Source organism: Rhineura floridana, chromosome 1 (genome assembly GCF_030035675.1).
Source record: "Rhineura floridana isolate rRhiFlo1 chromosome 1, rRhiFlo1.hap2, whole genome shotgun sequence".
NCBI classification, from domain to species: domain Eukaryota; kingdom Metazoa; phylum Chordata; class Lepidosauria; order Squamata; family Rhineuridae; genus Rhineura; species Rhineura floridana.
The window spans coordinates 321,958,336-321,979,144 of NC_084480.1; the positions used below are offsets into that span (position 1 = coordinate 321,958,336).

The 20,809-nt window shown below is 50.2% G+C and overlaps 1 protein-coding gene across 1 annotated transcript in view; it reads left to right on the plus strand.

The window, feature by feature from the left end:
- The window catches only part of BOP1 (BOP1 ribosomal biogenesis factor), a 97,441-nt gene that overhangs the window by 24,100 nt on the left and 52,532 nt on the right, over positions 1 to 20,809 (plus strand). The window contains exon 3 of the mRNA XM_061607189.1: positions 6,112 to 6,231. Within this exon, the coding sequence (XP_061463173.1) occupies positions 6,112 to 6,231 (120 nt within the window). The remainder of the gene's footprint in view (positions 1 to 6,111; positions 6,232 to 20,809) is intronic.

A 20,809-nucleotide genomic window follows, 5' to 3' on the forward strand; every position in this document is an offset into this window, starting at 1 on the left:
TTCCACAAAAGACCTCCCTGCTTGGATCTGACAGTTTCTGAATAATTTTCTAAAGTAGTCAGGTCCCAGTCTGAACCTTTTGTATACTGCCTCTTTAAACTCAGCATAGGTGACGGGCTTGTCTGAGGGGAAATATTGGTATACCTCAGCCAATTCCCCTTTAATCAGGTTTGATAAATACTGCATGTATTTATCTTCAGGTAGCCCCCACAACTGAGCTGCTTTTTCAAAGGTGCTGAGGTAAATTTGAGGATCTTGACCAGGCTCATAGACAGCAAAGTCCTTTGGAGTAATTTTTATTTTTGCTCCATCTCTGTCTTTCCTTGTCTCCTCAGAGTGAAATTTCTCTCTATCAAATTTTAACTTTTCTACTTGTAATTCAGCATCCAATGCTCGTTGCTTCTCCCTCTCCTCAAACCCCAATCTCATTCTCTCAATTTCCAACTCCCTCTGTTTTTCCTTCTCTGCACCTTCCATCCTCAATCTCTCAGCTTCCAACTCTCTCTGCTTGTCTTTTTCCTCAGCCTCCATCCTCAATCTCTCAGCTTCCAACTCTCTCTGTTTTTCCTTCTCTGCACCTTCCATCCTCAACTTCTCTCTCAAGTACTCTATATAAGCGGGATTGCTTAAATATCCTTCTGGGGTCTCTTCTCTGACAGGTTGTTTTTGCTGGGCAGTTGCAAATCCTATAAGTGCTACCCTCAATTCATCTACCCCTTTACCCTCATGAGGTAAATTGAATGTTATGCACTTCTCCACCAGCTCCTCTCTTTTCATTTTTATGTATTCAGCCATGGTGTTTGAGTTCACTCACTCTTTGCCACACACTCTTTGCCAGTCACTCTCACAAGAAATCTTGTTTTGCTATTTCTGTTTGCCACACAACTATTAGGGATTGTCTAGTATTCGTATCTCACTGCTACAGCCAACACCTGTGACGTAGTCTCCTTTGTCACCACGTGTCTTTGGGACTCTCTTTGGTTCGTATCTGGATTCTCTGTTGTTCGTATCCCACCGCTACTGACACCACATGTGAGGCGTCCTTCCCTGGCTCTCCCTGTCAGGTTCCTACCTGCGCGTGGCTACTGCCTGTCTCTAGGCACCACCAGGGACTCCACCAGTCCGGACCGCTCTCTCTTATGATTTCTCTCCCCGCTCTAGCACAGATCTCAACAGATCCCCCTGCTAGGCAACCACCAGTAACGTCCCAATACTAGTATTCCTAGAGACTCTGAATACTGGTATTGTTACTCTCTTCACCGCTGCCACCATTTGTTACAGTTCCCCTTCAGCCTTGGTCATTACCTTACCCTCCCTTCTGGTCTGTGAAACCCCAGCCAAGGATCAGGCCTTTGGTAAACCAAATTAAGTATTTATTACAGATAACAAAGCTAACAAGATTAACAAGATTTCTTCTTAAGGCACATAAGCATATGGTTTTACTCAATACTAATCCGAACTCCACCTCCCTCCTGGTAAACAACTCTCTAAACCCCACCAAGCCATCCACTCTTTCTCTTCTCCCCCCAGATTCCACAATTCACCACCTCACATTCACCCAGATTTACCTGTCATCCTTTCATTTATACTGTCAGCCATTTTAAACATTCAGCCAATCATCAAGCATTCTATTGCCCATTCACTCCCCCTCCTCTTTCACTACTTACCATGTATACTCTAAACAACCAGCACTTACCATATATACACTAATATATAGGAACATCACAAGGGCCTCCTGCAGATACCATCTTATCAGGAAGTCCATTCTGCACAACATAGGACACGGACCTTTAGTGTGCCGGCACCTACCCTGTGGAACTCCCTCCCCTTAAACATTCGACAGGCACCACCTCTGTTATCATTTCAGTGCCTAAAGAAGACCTTCCTCTTTCAACAAGCCATTTAAGTAGAGATCTTATCCCAGTCTGCATCTGTGTTGGAATTGCTTTTTAAGATGTTTTTAAACCTTTTTTTTTAAAAAATAGGTGTTTTTAAAGCTTTTTAAAAATATTTTTTAAAGATGTTTTTAATGGTGGTTTTGTTTTAATATGTTTAAAGTTTGTTTTTATGATGTGTTAAAGTGTTTTTAGTGTTATGTTTGCCACCCTGGGCTTCCAGTGGGAGGAAGGACGGGATACACATATTGGGATATACCCAATCGGGTTTCAGGACTGGACATGGTACTGAAACAGCCTTGGTCGCTCTGGTGGATGATATGAGGAGGGCATTAGACAGGGGAGAATCCACCTTTCTTGTCCTCCTGGATCTCTCGGTGGCTTTTGATACCGTTGACCACGGTATCTTGTTAGATCGCCTGGAGGGATTGGGAATAGGAGGCACTGTTTTGCAGTGGTTCCGTTCCTTTCTCTCTGGCAGGCATCAACAGGTAGCATTGGGGGATGAGGTTTCAGACCCTTGGCCCCTCACATGTGGAGTGCCACAGGGCTCTATCCTCTCTCCCATGCTGTTTTAACATCTATGTAAAACCGCTGGGAGCTATCATCAGGAGTTTTGGGCTGCGATGTCACCAATATGCTGATGACACGCAGCTCTATCTCTCCTTTAAATCTTCACCAGAGATGGCTGTGGAGACCTTGTCCAAGTGCCTGGAATCTGTGAGTGGGTGGATGGGAAGGAACAGACTGAAGCTCAATCCTGATAAGACCGAGGTGCTACTTGTGGGTGACAGGGGGAGGTTGGGTGCTGTTGACCTACAGTTTAATGGGGTAAGTTTACCCCTGAAAGATCAGGTCCGCAGCCTCGGGGTGGTTCTTGATTCCAGGCTGTCCATGGAGGCTCAGATTTCGGCAGTGAGCCGGGCAGCTTGGTACCAATTACATCTCATACGGAGGCTGCAACCCTACCTCCCTATTCATCAGCTCCCACTGGTGGTACATGCCCTGGTCACCTCTCGATTAGACTACTGCAATGCGCTCTACGTGGGGTTACCCTTGAAAACGGTCCGGAAACTACAACTGGTGCAGAACGCGGCGGTGCGGTTGCTTACAAACAGCCGCTGCCGTGATCACATCACGCCAGTATTATTTCACCTACATTGGCTTCCAGTTGTTTTCCGGGCCCAATTCAAGGTGTTGGTATTAACCTTTAAATCCCTATACGGTCTCGGCCCAGTTTACCTGAAGGAGCACCTCCAGTACCACAAATTAAGCCGCCCAACCAGATCAGCCACACAGGGCCTTCTCTCAGTCCCACCAACGAAAACAACTAGGTTGGTGGGGACTAGAGAGGGCATTTTCAGTGGTGGCCCCCACTCTCTGGAACTCCCTCCCATTCGATCTTCGCCATGCCCCTTCCCTGGATACATTCCGCCGGGCCTTAAAAACTTGGCTCTTTGGACAGGCCTTGAGGATTTCCGGGGAGGGCTAACTTTTTTGGGATACTTATTATCTATTGATTGCCCTAACTGATCTCATGCTGCTGTGATTAATGACTTCATTGTATTTTATCTGTATTGTATTGTATTTTACTGAATTTTAGTTCGTACGTCGCCTACAGTGGCTTCGGCCAGATAGGCGACACAAAAATTAAATTTTATTATTATTATTATTAATAAATAAATAAAACAAATTGGAACATGAGACGGGTCCTGCCAGATCAGGCCAGCATCCTATTCTCAGAATGGCCAACCAGATAACCACAATCGGGACCCGAGTGCAAAGAGCACTCTCCCCTCCTGCAGCTTCTGGCAACTGGTATCTAAAATCATACTACTTCTACTACTAGAGCTATTGTGTAGCTATCATGGCTAACAGTCATTGATAGCCTTACCAATGTTCATAGCTCACCCTATCCTGTGTGCTCAGAGGTTACAGCAATTTTTCCAGACACACACACATTTCTATCCTCATGTTACTTTAACGTGTAGACACTATCACAGCTGGGATCCAGAAAAGAAAACATAGGTGGAACCAAGACAATCCCTGAACTTACAAAATCTGAACAGGCCGGTTCCCAACAGATGCTCTTGGAGGTCACTGATTCATAGGGTTGCCATAAGTTGTAATCAATTTGAAGGCACATAATAACAAGACAATCCCCAGAAGGGTCTTTTCTGCCAAGCAGGGATTTCTCAACATTTGACTGGACTTGGTGGCCAGCCCCTAGGGGCACAAGCACTGAAGGTGATGTCATGCTGAGCTTTGGAGGTCTTCCTTGTGACTGGAGGCAAGCCCCTACCTTACCCTCCTCTCCAACTCCAAGTTGTGTGTGGAGATGAGGACTTGTCCCTGTCGCACTGAGACTTGGAGAAGATGAGGCTCAGTGGAAATTTATTTATTTATTTATTTATTACATTTGTATACCACCCCATAGTCAAAGCTCTCTGGGCGGTTTACAACAATTAAAACATTAAAAAATACACAAATTTTAAAAAACATTTTTTAAAAACAATTTTAAAAAATATGTTTATTGAGAGAAATTGGCCCTAAAATGCTGAAGAATTTTCACGAGGACTTTATTTATTTTTTAAAAATTGCAAATTGCTGCAGAAATGTGGAGAACTGGATTTAAGGTTGGAAAAATGAGAACTGGAGGCAATCAGAATTGACAGATGTTTCCACCCCTGGTCCCAGGTCTGGGGAATATGTCAGTTGCTTGTTCTGGATGGGACTGAAGTGTGATGTGGCTGCAAAAAAGGCAAATGCTGTGTTAGGCTGCATTAACAGAAGCATAGTTTCCAAATTGTGTGAAGTGTTGGTTCCCCTCTATTTGGCACTGGTTAGGCCTCATCCTGAGTACTGCATCCAGTTCTGGACACAGCACTTTAAGAAGGATGCAGACAAACTGGAACGGGTTCAGAGGAGGACAACGAAGATGATCAGGGGACTGGAAACAAAGCTCTGTGAGGAGAGACTGAAAGGACTGAAGATGTTTAGCCTTGAGAAGAGAAGACTGAGGGGAGAAATGATGACAACCTTTCAAGTACTTGAACGGTTGTCACACAGAGGAGGGCCAGGATCTTTTCTCCATCATCCCAGAGTTCAGGACACAGTATAATGGGCTCAAGTGACAGGAAGCCACATTTTGGCTGAACATCAGGAAAAACTTCCTAACTGTGAGAGCAGTACAACAATGGCACCAATGACTTAGGGCAGTGGTGGGCTCTGACATTGGAGGCCTTCAAGAGGCAGCCAGACAGCCACCTGTCGGGTATGCTTTAAGTTGGATTCCTGCATGGAGCAGGGGCCTTATAGGCCGCTTCCAGTTCTATGATTCCCTCTGAAGGAACAGGGATGTAGCTTGGCTGGAGGCATCAGTTTCTCACTTCTCTGGGATCAAAGGAAGATACTCTGTTGTTCTCCAGGTTCTGGAGAAGAATGGAGGATCTTGCCAGAATAAAATAATGCTCTAGCCTGCAATGAGCACAATTCTAGGCTCTTGTTTCCAGGAAACAGCAAATTGGATGGAGTCCCAATCAAAAAGTTAGGTGTAAATTGCTTATGCACGCATATGTACACACACAAACACACACACAGAGAATTTCTCCAGAACAAAGAGTGCCCCTTTCTTAATATTTTTGCTTCACAGAAAATGGCTGCATATCGGTCAAGTGAGTCACTAATGCAATGAACCAAGTATTGTTTCACAGCTTCCATAAGTGCCCCCTCTGTGCCTCTTCCAGTTGTTTTGGGTACTGATGGGCGTCTGGAACTACCTTTTAATAAGCCTGGCCATTTGTCCAATGAGTCCTATATTGTCTGCTCTGATTGGCGGCAACACTGCAGGTCCTACTCCGAAAGCTCTTCCCCAGCCCTATTCCCTTTACTTGGACCTCTCTTACACTGCCCCTGCATGGCCAGGGAAGTGGGTGATGCTCTTGTTGGCGAGGGCAGCTGCACATCTCAGCTTTTTGTGGACTGTAGTAATGTCTTCGTTATGTGCCAGAGGGCCCTGTTGAGAGGGAGTGCCAGGATGTGCACAGTAGAAGGGCTTGACCTGCAGTCTGAGTTATACCTCGGAGGGAGCGCCCCCTCATCACCTTGCACTTGCCACTGGCCATTTTGCCAGGAGGGTCTCCAGCGTGAATGCATCTGACACAGCCTCTTACTGCCTTTATGTAGTAACCCTTTCTGCTCTCCTGTTGTCTTTCAGGCTGGAGAGGTTTCCAAGAAGAAAGTGCCATCATATCATAAGATCAAGGGCATAGAAACCAGTCAGCAGCGGGAGCCGCCCTTGGAGAACGAATATGTGGAAGACAGCTCTGATGAGGAGGTAAGGGAGTCTCCTGTGCCTTGTGGCTCTCTGGACAGCGATGGTTTGCCAGGCTAGGTGGTGCTAAGCAAATCACAGTCTAATGCTCTTTCCCTGCTGAATGAAAAGTTAGGTTGGCTCTTTGTTTCTCCGTGCATGTGGTGTATGTTTCCAGTGCACTTTTCCACCCACTACTGACCCAGTTTTTATGTCATTTGGACAGTTGGCTGCATGGGTGGTTCTTTACTGAAGTCTGAAGGTGTTCTGGGCGTGTGTGGGAAGAGCCTGACTGACTTGATAACCTGCAAGAAGCTTAGAAGAGCACTGGGTGAGGATTTTAGCACTTGTGGGATGACAACTGGGCTTCCCATGTGCAGGGCCCTGACAGATGAATTATATGATGGCTCTTTCGCAGGGCAGTGAGAAGTAGCCTGGTTCAGGCAAGGGGGGCAATTAGGTTGGTTTGTACTCACAACATTGCAAGAGGGCTTGTGTTGGATTTGAGACAGAAGAGGTATCATTGCTTACCTTCTTTCAGGGGAAATTTAAGAGGCTGCACCTTTCTGGGCTGTTGGGCTGAAGAAGGGAACCCCCCCAAAAAAAATGGTTTGGAGCATTAAACTCTAATTTCTAAATCACGTAAAGTATTAGTACCCCTCTATTTGGGACTCGTGATCCCTCATCTTGAGTATTGTATCCAGTTCTGGACACTGCGCTTTAAGAAGGATGCAGACAAACTGGAACAGGTTCAGAGGAGGGCAACAAGGATGATTGGGGCCAAAGTCCTGTGGGAGAGGCTGAAAGAACTGGCATGTTTAGCCTTGAGAAGAGAAGACCAAGGGGAGATATGAAACACTCTTCAAGTACTTGAAAAGTTGCCGCACAGAGAGGAGGACCAGGATCTCTTCTCGGTCGTCCCAGAGTGCAGGACACGGAATAATGGGCTCAAGTTGCAGGAAGCCAGATTTCGACTGAACATCAGGAAAAACTTCCTAACTGTTAAAGCAGTACGACAGAGGTACCAATGACCTAGGAAGGTGGTGGGCTCTCCAGCACTGGAGGCATTCAAGAGGCAGCTGGACAGGCACCTGTCAGGTATGCTTTAAGTTGGATTCCTACACTGAGCAGGGGTTGGGCTCAGTGGCCTTATAGGCCCCTTCCAACTCTACTCTTCTATGATTCTGTAAATTCCAACCCAAAGAGAGGTATATGTGGTAAACACAAGTAAGAAAAATATCCAAAATTCACAACGCTAAAGGGAGGACAATTGGATAGGCAGCATCACTGCAGAAAAAGGTCTTGAGGTTACAATGGTTGATAACACTTAAAATGAGCCCTTGATGCTCTTATTGCAAAATTGACCAAGACCGCTTAAAACTATAGCTGCCAGAGTCATTATGTCCAAGAACAGGGACCTGATTGTGTCAGGTTCTGGCTCTGGGTTTCTAGAAGGCTCAGAGCACAGTAGTAGGAGGCCTAGAAAGGGAAACAGAAGCCCAATGGGGTGTGTGTTTAGCCTGGACAAAAAGGAGAGCCGGTGGGAACAATACTGCTCCAAGCAGGATAAAAGGCAATGAGGAACAGGGCAAGGCAGTATGGAGCTCTCTTCATCTGAGGCAACGGGGCTGAATTGTTCCAGGTTCACTGTTGTGGCCAGAGTGTCCTATGGAGAGAGCCCTGATGGAGCTCTGGTGAGGCAGGCAGCACATGGACTCAGCTATTTCTCTTCGATAAAATTAGCACAAGGGACTTCGTTGTTTTTTAAAGGCTGCTCTATAAGAAGTAATGCAAAAAACCTGCACAGTTCTGCACAATGCAATCCTGTTGGCCTCTGAGGGATTTGCCTGCTGCCTTTGTCTGCCTGGTGTAAGCATCTGTCCGGTGGAATAACTTGTTGAGCAAGCGGGTAGGAAAGGGAATGTAAGCCAGCATGTCTCACCTCCTGTCACCTCCTGAGTCCTTGAACTCTGACAGGTTCTGGCTGAAGAAAGGGAAAGTGTTCCCCATCCCCTCTTTCTCCACTGGCCTGCCAGTTGTTCTGTCTGGCGCTGTTTTCACCACCACCAGCCTGAGCAATGCTTGCCGCAATAGCATTAGTGCTGCCTGTCATATGTGTAGCCAAGCTTGTGGCTGCTTGCATACAGTAGGGCCCCGCTTCCCAGCGTTCCACTAATGCGGCGGCTTTGATTTCACTTTTTTAAAGCCAATTTTGCTGTTTTGTGACATTTTCACATCATTTTCACGCCACGGCACCATTATATTCAATGGGGTTCCGCTTTACGGCGGGGGTCCGGAACGGAACCCACCGTATAAGCGGGGCCCGCCTGTACCTTCTTTCCAACCTTTCCCCATCCTCATTCTTCCACCTGGTCTTTCACCTTATCAGAAATTCCCTTTATGGTGCTTCTGATCTAAGCAATGAAAGCACCTTGGAGATTTGATTAAAGCTGGTTTGGTTCCTCTTCTGTGACCGCTAAGCAGAAAACGTGGAGCATCTAGGAGACCAGGTTCATGTATGTCTTCCATCCAGAGAAAGATCTGATGGTGTTGTGTAACTCCCTGAAGCATAGGGAGTGCCACCTGGTGACTCGCTTCGAGATAGGCTGTTTGAGCTGGCAGTCAAATGGGAAAGAGATGGGACAGGCTTCTCTCTCTTCTGTAGATTGCTGAAAAGGCTAACTACTTAACGTTGCCTCTAGTAACCCATAGCCAGCTGCCCAGGATGGGGAAGGAGGAGTGCTCCTTGTGTATGGTGTTGTCTGAGTGGGAAAGGAGATATTTTGTGCTCCATTAGAACCAGAGCTCTGTCAACCAAAGTACTTTGCTGAGGTTTTGGAAGACAACGGGGCTTCAGGATGAGTTTTTGGGAGTCAGAGTGGCCTGGGGCCACAGGAGATTAGGGGCTTGTATCTGAACTCAGCTTCCTGGAGACATTGGGGAATGAAGTCCATGCTTACTTTTCTGACCCAGGAAAGTCATGCATTTGGGGCATCCACAGACCTGAAGCCCACCTGCTCTGGAGTGGGAGCTGTGGAAGTGCTGGGTCTGGAATAGAGATTGAGAGCTTGATGAAATATATGGCCATACAAAGCATACGCTTGTGTAATGTCTCAAGCACTACCTAGGGATGCAACGCTTTCATGTCAGAATCCAAAGTCTCTCCCTCCCCAGCTGGTCCTATTTCAGGGCCCCAGTGAGGGGAGCATTGATTCAGAACCTGTTGACATCAGAGAGGCTTCCAGTGGCTTTGTTCCTGTCTCCCCGCTTCTCTCTTCTTCTGTAATTGCATTTATCTCTCATCCAGAAAAGTGTTGATGTTTCTGCTTCCTGTGCCCAGGATGTGTCCTCCTTACTTGTCCCTCCTTGACCCTGAGGCACAAGGTTGCTCCTTTGAGCTCTAGATTAATCAGTCCAGAGTCACCCCTACTTCTGGTTCCAGCCTCAGCGCTTCAAATCACTGCAGTCCCTGTGCATGCACACTGGGAGAGCAGAGCGAAATCCCTCTTCAGGCACGCAGCTTGGAAGCCCAGAAGGGTGGTCTTGTAGATCATTAAAGGCACAAGGAATAGCAAAAGGCTTCAAAGCTCCTGCAAGTTGGGACTTGAGGGTTTCCCTCCTCCTGTTCAGCCAGCTGTGGCAAGCTGGATAGTTCACTCAAAAAATCCATGTTGCCCTAACCTGAGTCCCGTCCCCCCCGTTGGCTGCATCAGGCAGGGTAGTAGCCGTCGTGAGGAGGGGCATTGGGCAACTGTGCCACCCTCTTTCATATGCCTTCTATCAGGTCAGACTGGTGGTCCGTCCGCTTCAGTACTGTCCACACAGAGCAGCGGCGGCTCTCCAGAATCTGAGGCAGGAGAGTTCCCAGCCTCACCTGGAGGTGGCCGGCAGGTATCTTTGGCATGCAGTACTGGTGCTTTGCTTTGTCCGTTGGGCCACTGGGAAGTTGGGGGGGGGGATTTTCAGTCACTGATCATATCAGATTCAGGAGTCTTAACGTCCGATGTTGGAAGCAGGTCCCAGTGGAGGAGAGCCCCAGCCCCCTCCCCCACAGCATCAGGGTTGGCCTGATAGCACATGTGTTCCTGAGAACGGGTGGGGCCAGGCACCAAAAATACCCCAGAGCCCATCAAGACTTGTGGCTCAGCGCGCCCCTGGGAGACGCTGCTGACAGTGCTCCTGCGAAGCTCTCTTTCTCCCTCTTCTGGAGCTAGTCACTCCCGGGCTTGTGAGAGGCTCTGTAGCCTCACCAGGATGTGCCCAGTTCCAGTCCTGCTACCTTGACGTGTCCTGGACTCCTGCTGGTTGGGAAGCAGAGGATGAATTTCCCCCTAACTTAGCACAGTGGGGAGCATAGCCTGGCTGGGAGGCCAGAGTCTGTGAGTTGAAATCCCCGCTCGTGTCTCCTGGGTGTCAAGGGCCAGCTAAAGATCACCCCACAGTGAGTGGCTCAGGGGTTACGTGCCCTGCCACCTGTGCAGCCGTGGGCAAGCTGCAGAGTCCCAAGGAGCCCAGTTGCCCCCCATCTGGCAGTTGAGGACGAGGAAGGGGCTGGCTTGTGCAGCTGTGGCAAGCTGAGCAGGCCCAAGCCAGCTGGGGAGGACTAGCCTCAGAGAGAGACAATGGGAAACCCCCTCTGAATACCGCTTACCATGAAATCCCTATTCATAGGGTAGCCATAAGTCGGGATCAACTTGAAGGCAGTCTATTTCCATTTTTAATCATTACTCCTTAAGTGCGGTTTAGCAGCAGAATCCCAGAATGAAGAAGTGTGACAGTCCCTGGCCAGGTGTCTTGCAGTCTACATTTTGAACAAAACACTACAGTGGTGGAGGAGAGGGCAGAAGGAAGTTGGCCGTAGTGGAGGAACAGGGAAGGTGAACCCAGGCTAGATTAGGAAAGCTTGCTAAGGTAGAGGATTGAGGGAAAGAGACAGAGAGCATGTCGGAAGTGGGAAAGAAGTGAAGAACTTGAAATGTAAGGACTAGAAGCTTGATGATCCCATTGAGGATAATCAAGTTAGGGTAAAAACCCATGGTAGACGCAAAGGATGAGCTTAACACACAACCCACCCACATACCCCTCTGCCTGCTGTGGAAAAATCGGGGCTGGCCGTCACTAGACACAGGATGCTGGGCTTGCTGAACCCGGATCGTGACTCAGCCTGGCAAGTGCCAAGTTATGAGTTGCTTGGCACTCTTTGTCCTGTGCAGCTGCAGGCTTGGCAAAGTGCACCTTTGGTGATGGCATGGAGCTGAAGTGTGGGGAGACAGAGTAGAAGCCCCCCCCCCACTTCCTTCCCACTGCTCCACCATCTGCCCCGTGGTTTGCCCTGGTCTCCCCTGTCCAATTTGCCCTGCCTCAGCTTCCTGCCGGGGCAGATTCCTTTACCCGTTTCCAAATGAGATTGCAAGAGGAGATGTTTTGCGATGAGGTCATGGATTTAAAAAGAGAAATCCTCCTAGGCTTGCAGTGTCTCTGTCTCTCTCTGCCCAGCTGGATGGTGGTTCCTGCAGCTGTGCTGCCCAGTGCCACTGGCGGCGGCAGCCTTTGCTGGGTGCTGCTCTGGCTTGCAAGGCATCAGGCCCCATGCCTCAAGTGGCACTGTTTGCATGGGAGGCAGCGGGTCACAGCGCCTTCCCCCTACCCTGCTGTGTGTGCCCAGCTGGTGAGGTCTGGCAAGGCTGTTGTATCGTTTTATTATGAAATTGTTCTGTAAGTGGTGTTTGCTTTCGTTGTAACCCACTTTGAGTACGGTTGTTGTTTTTTTGTAAGTTGCTTTGAGTTCCTTTTTGGGGAAAAAGCGACTAATAAATATTATTAATAAATAAACAATAAATAAATAAGAGAGCTTCCGGTGGGGATAGGAGGCTGGCCGCAGAGCCCTTGGGCCCAAGACCTCGCTGGGGCCAAGTGTGTTATCCCCATCTGTGATTTTGCACCTAGGCATGTAGTTTGGGGTCTGGGGCAGAAGCATCCTCGGGTCTCTCAGAAATTCCAGGGACCCAGAGGTGTTCATAGCGCTTTGTCCCTCCCTACAAGCTAACTGTTCCCACTCCCTGTGCCTTTTCTCCTTCGTTGCCCCATTTCATGCTCCAAAGCACCCTCCCAAATCCTTCGCGAGCCCAGTTCTTGTCAGCGCCATAAATGTAGCAAGAGAAACGGAGGCTGGTTCAATGTGTGTGACTTGCTGATTGACTGTGCTGGCAGCAGAACTGGACTTCCTTAGTGGGGAATGGGGGGAGGGGTGATTCTGCTTCCTTCCTGGGCATTGCTGCCCTTCCTAGCAGTGCTGTGGCTCCCATGCACCTGCCTGCCCCTTCTATAAGCGCTTGTGCTTCCCACCCCCACGCCTCACTGCCTTCCTGGCCTGCGTGGGCTTCGGCAACCAAAACTAGCAAGCAGCGGAGGGAGGCCCGCACGGCTGCCCCTGTCCTGAGCACAGACTAAACTTCCTCCCACTGAGCTCCTGCTCAGTTGGCAGCTGCTGGCGTTGGGCCTGGCGTGCCGCCCAACTCCGTCTCTACTGTGTGTTCTGAGAAGAGACACAACAAAATTAATTGGTTTCCTGGCGTGGCCTGGCTGGGCTGTCCCGGAGAAAGCAGCTCTGCTTGCCTTGCCTCTGCACGCCAGCGGGTTGGACTTTCTCCTTTTGCACCCCCGCTTGGCTGTCAATGCGCAAATGCGGCGGCTGCACATTGGGGTGAGCAAAGGGGCCGCCTGTGCAAATATGTCGCCATCAGGCTGAGCTGGGGAACCCCCGTGCACCCCCGTTGCTCTTGGGCTCCCCTCCCTGCCCCCCTCCCTGCACGGCCTGTGCAGCACTTGCCCACCTAGCAGACCAAGCGTCCCTCCCCTTCAGCTGCCTGGAGATGAATGGCCGGGAGCTGGGAGCGGCTGTCAAGGCCTCGCTGGGAGGAAGCAGTTTGGGGCTCTCGTTTGGTTCTGCTTCCTCCCGCAATGACTATTCCATATGTCGGCGGATAATGAATGACGGTGCGTTGAGTGCTCCTCCGCGAGCCAGCGACTGTTCCAAGCCCACTTCCCTCCTTCATGGTGCAGCTGACCAGGAGGTGGGCGTGGGGGGGAGGGAGGGCTGGCAGGGCGGAGGGAGCTCTTCTTTCAGTAGCTGATTAGCGGGGGGGGGGGGGAATGTGCTGCTGGCAGACGGCTCCTGAACTCCTCACGCCGCCGCGAGCGCACATCGCTTCCCAACCCGCCAGTGCTGATACACAGCTGCATCAGCCTTCCCTCCTGTGGTCTGTCTGAAGCTCAGCAAAGCTGTCTGTGGACATCTGCACTCTCTGCCATACCCGCCGGGCCACGTTCCGAGGTGCTGCCACTGAAATCCATGCCAGCACTTCCACCCAACTTCTGACTATGCCACCGTCCCCAGCATTGGATGTCAGGTCATCGTGCCTGCACTGCACGTTGGAGGGGAATGAAGAGCATCTCTTCCAGGGGCCACAATCCTTTCCCTGCTGGGTAGGGAGGGAGCTGAGCAGCGGCCATGAGTCACAGTGTGGCAGTAAAAGTGAGTTGTCAGTTTTTGCTTTGAAGATGCTCAAAGCAAAACAGAGCAAAGGGTGCCAGTTGTGAAGCGATGATTAGGAATGCAGGAAGCTGCCTTAGACTGAGTCAGACTATTGGCCCATCCAGCTCAGCAGGGCCGGCGTAAGGCATGACTGGGCCCTTGGGCGGCTCCTGCCTGTTTCACCTACCTCTCTCCTCTCCTGTTGCTGCACGCGCTGCGCGCACAGGGCTGCCATCAACCAAGATGGCGGTAGGAGCATCAGCCCCTTAAAAAAGCCTCTGCTGCCATCTTCGTTGATGGCAACCCTGCGCACGCAGCCTCAGAAGACAGGAGAGAGAGGTAGGTGGAGCGAGCAAACGGGTGGGCGGCCTGAAAGCTCCCTCCCTGTGATCCGTGGCAGGGGGCTGCCACAGATTGCGGAAGGGGAGCGCTACTCCCCGACCCTGAGGGGCCCTTCAGGGGCCCCTGTGGGTTGTGGGGCCCTCGGTGGAGGCCCAACCTGGCCGCCCTTTGGCGCCGGTGCTGCAGCTCAATATTGTCCACACTGACTGGCAGCAATGGCTCTCCAGGGTTTCAGGCAGGGGCTTCTCCCAGCCCTCCCTAAAGATAACCGAGGATTGAACCAGGGACCTTGTTTATGCAAAGCATGATGCTGTGTTAGAAGAGGCACCACTTTGAATGGTGAGCTGCTCTGAAGCGTGCTTTAAGTGCTTGTCCATGGTGTTCTGTCTCTGATTTCCCTCCTCCCTTCCACCATACTCATTGTTTCTTCCAAAATCCAAGATTGCCACTGGCCTAGTTCTCACTGAGGTGGTAGATCTGTGTCTAGGCTGTACCACTTCAGACTGCCGATGGGGGCTCACTTCATGCAAAAATAAAGGCAAATTCGGACTGCATGGAGAAAGCAAGGCTAGGACTCTTTCCCTCCACATGCCAGCTTTGTATGTGTGTGGAGCAGTGGTTCTCGATCTTTTTTGGTTTGTGGCACACTGTAAAAGATATAAAAATTTGCTGGTGCGCTTCGTGTACAAAATTAAAAATATGTTAATATATTTTAAACTATGAATAAATATAACTTAATAATAATATACTTTCATAATATTCGCAGCACACCTAGCCACCTCTTGCGGCACACCAGTGTGCCAGGGCTCACCGTTTGAGAATCACTGGTGTGGAGGAACGTTCAGCCACGTGGGCCCAGTCCCGGCCTGGTTGCCTGCCTTCAGCAAGAGCTAGGCCTTGCTTCAAGTGCAGGCTGTGGGGACTGGGCTGTGGATCTCTCCTCAGTCTCCCCCATGATGCTGGAAGGGAGAGCACCTGTTGGCAATGCCTTACCTGCTCCTGAGCTTCTTGCATCGATCTCCACCCCTGGCTGTTTCGGTGAGGCCCTGCCTTCCTGAGCACAGGAAACTCCCCATGTCTTTAACCTGGAGTGCTGCTGCAGCCTTCAAAGAGTAATTGCTGGGTTTTTAGTGGAAAAGAAGGCAGTGTTGGGATTGCTGAGAGGGAAACCATTCTGTGAGCACCAGCTGTTGGGCAGGAGGGGAATCCTGCAGGAAGGAAGGAAGGGGCTGTTGTGACTCCACAGGACCGGATGGGATGCCTCTGGGGTGTGGGAGTCTGGTCCTCACCCTGCTGCAGAAGAGAGGGGAGCGTCAGAACTGGCCTGGGGAGCAAATGTGGTTTCTTAATCTGGAACGTATTAAACTGGACTCCAGGGAGCAAAATGCAATGAGGAAGTTATGCCAGCAGCCATGATGGAAAAGATACCTCTCGCAGGCCCATCCCTCCCTTGGGTTACAGAGACTACGAGGAAGCATCTTTTGAAATGCCTTTGAGAGGCACATCGGACTGCATTGAGCTGGTTGGGATTCATTGCTAGAAGATGTTAGGGAAGCCAACAGACTAGCAGGGTCCTGTGTGAGCAGGAGACACGGCTAGGCAGAACGGCTGAACAGTTGGGCTGAAGCATAAGCAGCCACTGGCTTGCACCTGCCCAGCCCTGAGTTCAGCTGATTCCTGCCTGCCTCTGGATAGTTGGTTCTCTTCCTGCCAGTGACAGGGAAAGGCCCACCTCACAGCCTGCAGGACAACTCTACAGTCCCATGATATATTACCTGCAGCCTTTCAAGGCTACATTCACAGCCAGCCCAAGGAAGCCTGTTTTTTAAAAATAGCATTTATTTTTTATTTATTTGAATTTATTTCCTGCCTTTCACTGCAAGGTCCCAGGGTAGGAAACGTATATTCAACAAAAAAAATAACTTAAAGCTGAAACACACCGAAGACTGCCATGGAGAACGACCTCTGAAGGTCTCTGCAGGTAGAGTTCTTAATCCAACGTCACATGATGCGCTTTTTCAGTCCTTGCATGGAACTACAGAATACATGCAGCAAAGGTTAGCCTTTAGCTGAAGCCAAACCCCGACAAGACCGAGGTGTTGCTCGTGGGTGACAAGAGAAGGTTGGGAGACATCGACTTGGTGCTTAATGGGGTGAGATTACCCCTCAAGGACCAGGTCCGCAGCCTTGGGGTCATTCTTGACTCCCAGCTGTGCATGGAGGCTCAGGTTTCAGCGGTGAGCCGGGCAGCTTGGTATCAACTACACCTGATACAGAGGCTGCGGCCCTACCTTCCTTTGCATCTGCTCCCACGAGTGATACATGCCCTGGTCTCCTCTCGCTTAGACTACTGTAATGCGCTCTACGTGGGGTTACCTTTGAAAACGGTCCGGAAATTGCAGCTGGTGCAGAATGCGGCGGCACGCTTGATTAAGCATAACCGTCGCCGGGATCACATCACCCCAGTGTTAGTAGATCTGCACTGGTTACCAGTGGTTTACCGGGCCCAATTCAAGGTGTTGGTATTGACCTTTAAAACCCTATACGGTTTCGGCCGAGTTTATCTGAAGGACCACCTCCAGTATCACCAATCAGGCCGCATTACAAGATCAGCCACACAGGACCTCCTCTCGGTCCCACCGGTCAAAACAGCTAGGCTGGTGCGGACCAGGGAGAGGGCGTTCTCGGTTGTGGCCCCCACCCTCTGGAATTCTCTCCCTTGTGATCTTCGACATGCCTCCTCCCTGATGGGTTTTTCGCCGAGCTCTTAAGACCTGGCTATTCAGGCAGGCCTATGGGAATTTTGGGGTAGCTTAGCTTTTGATGTACTACTTGATGTTTTTGATGTTAGTTTTAATTGATAATTGTGTTTTGGATTGTTATTGTATTTTATCTTGGTGCTGTAAGTCGCCTAGAGTGTCCGTTAATTCAGACAGATAGGCGACTAACAAATAAAATTTTATTATTATTATTATTATTATGTTGGTCACATTCAGATCAGATTACTGCAATGTACTGTATGTGGGAAATGGAAATGGACTGCCCTCAAGTCGATCCCGACTTATGACAACCCCGTGAATAGGGATTTCATGGTAAGCAGTATTCAGAGGGGGTTTCCCATTGCCTCCCTCCGAGGCTAGTCCTCCCCAGCTGGCTGGGGCCTGCTCAGCTTGCCACAGCTGCACAAGCCAGCCCCTTCCTGTCCACAACTGCCAGCTGGGGGGCAACTGGGCTCCTTGGGACTATGCAGCTTGCCCACGGCTGCACAGGTGGCAGGGCACGCGACCCCTGAACCACTCGCTGTGGGGGTGATCTTTAGCTGGCCCTTGACACCCAGGAGACATGAGCGGGGATTTCAACTCACAGACTCTGGGCTCCCAGCCAGGCTCTGCCCCCCCACTGTGCTATACCAGCTGTTACTATATGTGGGGCTTCCTTTGAAAAAAGGGTCTGGAAACTACAAGGGTTTAAAGTGCCACGACTAGAATAATTTTTGGCGTTTGCTTTTCTGAACATATGACACCAGTCTTGTTTAAATTGCACTGGCTTCCAGTCTGTTTCTGGTCCCAGTTCAAGGTGCAAGGTATGATCTAATACCACCCTAAATAGGTTGAGACCAAGAAGATTCTTCATGGCCTCCTCCCGCTGCATGAACCTGCTTGTCAGTTGCCATGCTCTTTCAAGGTCCTGGTCTGCTTCTGCCTGTGTAGGGAAGTGTGATTGGTGAGGGTGTGGGGCAGGGGCCTTTTCAATGCTTTCCAGTCTTAACTGCATTGGGGTCTTAATTGTTGTACACAGCCTTGAGGGTCCTTTTTTTAGGGTTGAAAGATAGTCTAATTTTTATATATATAAACAAACATTTTCTAAAGCATTAGTGATCCCTGTGTTGGTGTTGAGAACTGGCGTTCAGGACCCGCCTGTCATCAAAGCAGCTTAGAATAGCAGGGGGACAGCCACAGGACCTTGGCTGGCTCTGACAGCATCCAGGAGTAGTTGGAAGGCCCAGTAGCGGGGGGGGGCGGTGAGTGTGGGGGACTGAACAGGGGGCCGCTCATAAATGAGGTCAGCTGGCTTTGGGGGCAGGAGCAGTTAGTGAAGAAGGTTTGAGGAGACCTTTTTTACGTGGCTACTAGCACACAGTCGAAGGCAGTATGCTTCTGAATACCATTTTCTGGAAACCATGAGTGGGGAGAGTTGCTCTTGCGCTCAGGTCCTGCTTGTGGGCTTCCCATATGGGCATCTGGTTGGCCACTGTGAGAACAGGATGCTGGACTGGATGGGCCCCCATTGGCCTGATCCAGCCATAGGGTTCTTCTTAAGTTCCTAAAATCCACCTGTGTTTGCATATTAGCAGAATGCACAGGCTGCCCTAGAACAGAGTTCTCATTTGCAACTCCAGCCTGGTTGCTGCCACGTGTGTGTGTGTTTTGCTGGCGTTGGGACTGGCCCTGGCATCAGCCTTCATCGTGCTGCACCCCGGGATGTGAAGGAGCTTTACAAGTGGCCATCTTGTGTGGCCTGGGCTGCGGAGGGTTTGTTAGTCTGTTTCAGCTTCTGTCCTAGCTTCCCCAGAGCACACTGGGCAGAATGCAGACACTGCTTGGCCCGGCATGTGCACCAGCAAGAGGAAATTGGGGTGGCTGGATTACTGGAGAGTGACTGGGCGGATTGCTTTGTGTGCTGTTGCCCTCCAAGAGGCCGGCGCTGTTGAGCACCCTCCTCTGCTCTTGCTGAGCCCGTTGGCCGGTGTTCCGCCTCTGTGTGCAGACGCTGGCATGGGCAGAAAACACAGCGGTGCTTCTGTTTGGGGCACTCCGGGTAGAGAGCCGCCCTCCCTGCTTGGGGCTGGGTGTGCTGTGAGGCCCCCATGCTAAAAACGGGTGTGAATGCCCTCCTAAAAAGAGGGAAGGGATTACTCTGTCTCCTGGCCTCCCTGAAACTGATTTTTGAAGTGTTTGCATAGAAGTGTGTTGTGTGGGAGGAAAAAGAGAGGGGGGGGTTGGCAGGGGGAGCTTTTTTTATCCTGGAAAAAATGACATCAGTGAATAGTTGAAACGATCATCTCTTTCTCTCTCTGACCCAGAAAGGGAGAGAAACCCACAGCCGCTTTGAGGTGAGGAGTGGAAACTTTCTTTCCATTTATTTTCCCCCTCTGTGTGTTGGGTTTGTCTCAGCTTACGGGCTGCCTTTTTGGAGGCAAGGTTACCTCCATTTCGTAGGGGTCTGCTGGGATTCCTGCCCTGCTGCCGGAACCAGAGCTCCAAAAAGGAAGGAAAGCGGGCTTAGTCAACCCAGCCGTGTCTGCTGCTGCCTGCCTTTTCGTTTGCTTTCTTCAAGACACCCAAGGAGCATGTGGCAGAGGTCCAGCAGGGCTGCTTTCTGAGATCTGCATTGCGTGGGCAATTTCTTCCACCTGTGCAGTTGTTAGAAGAGACAGAGAGCTGCAGCCATCCTCGGTTCATGGAGTGAGACATCCACTGTTACACACAGGGATTCTGCCCAGATGTGGTCACTGGAAGGCCAGTGGCAATCACACATCTTTGGGGTGACCTGGTTGCCCAGCATAGAGTGAGAGGCTACTCCCCTTCCCCGGTCTGATGGAGGCAGGGAGGGGATCTCTCACGTCCTGCTGAGGAGAAGTAAACCGTGGTCCTCTACCAAGTTCCCTGGCATTGCTTTAAGCCTCTCCCTTCATTCCTAGCTTTGGAAACAGCAACAGTGGTTGTCGCTGTTTTTGATTGTCTCCAGAGCCCATAATGAAGTGAAACTCTCCACAGTAATGGCCAGTTACCATGAAAATCCAGTGCTTGTGGACTTGTCATTACTGAAGTAACATCCACCCCTGTGCCATCACTAGCCAGCCACATGCTTGTCCAGGGAGATGTAGAGAGATGTGTGGGAAGTGGGTGCAAGGACAGAAGACCCAAGCTCTTCTTTTCCTGCTTGGGGCGCTTTCAGGCAAGGAAATAATGGATTCCCTCTCAGGGGAGGACAGTAGAAGTGGGGAGGGCAAACCTGGCCAAGACCTGGCCGCCTTTTCCCCCTGAGGGGAGCCTTGGGTCGCCTCCCATCCACGTGCATTTGTGTACATTCTCCCCACAGGAGAGGGAGGGAGCGCTCCTCTGCCATGCTCAGGAATGTCTTGGCAGCAGGGCTGATATTCCGACTCCGCTTTGCCTCAACCCCACGTCATCCTGCCCTCCGCCCACCTTTTCCTTCAGGCTGCTCCTGCGTGCTGTGGCGGCTGCATTGGTTTTAATTTACACCCAGCATGAAGTATTTTATTTTTCTGGAAGGCAAGGGTAGGGTTTCAGGTCCTGTCCCCCCTGTTTAATTGAGCTTTAATGAAGATAGATCCAAAAAGATTTCTCGGGAAGGAAAGCAGTTCCTCTGCAGGGTTTATTCTTGGGCTAGGAATTCGCTCGTCACCGGATAGGCTCGGCTAGACGGGAGGATGCCAGCTCATGGGTATTAGGTTAGTTTTAAGTGAAAAGGGATAGATAACCCTTGTTGGTTTCAAATATACTGCAAAACTGGAGGGAAGTGCAATCGCTTTTGACACTGAATTGACAAAGAAATTCAAGAGTAGAATACAATTTACCAAGCTCAAGCCCTTTAGAACGGTGGGGAGGAGTCAGTGTGCAAATGGTGCACACATACAAGATGGAGGAGTAGCTGATAAAGGCCAAATAGGGAAATGCTGTACTTTAAGGTGCAGTAATAGTG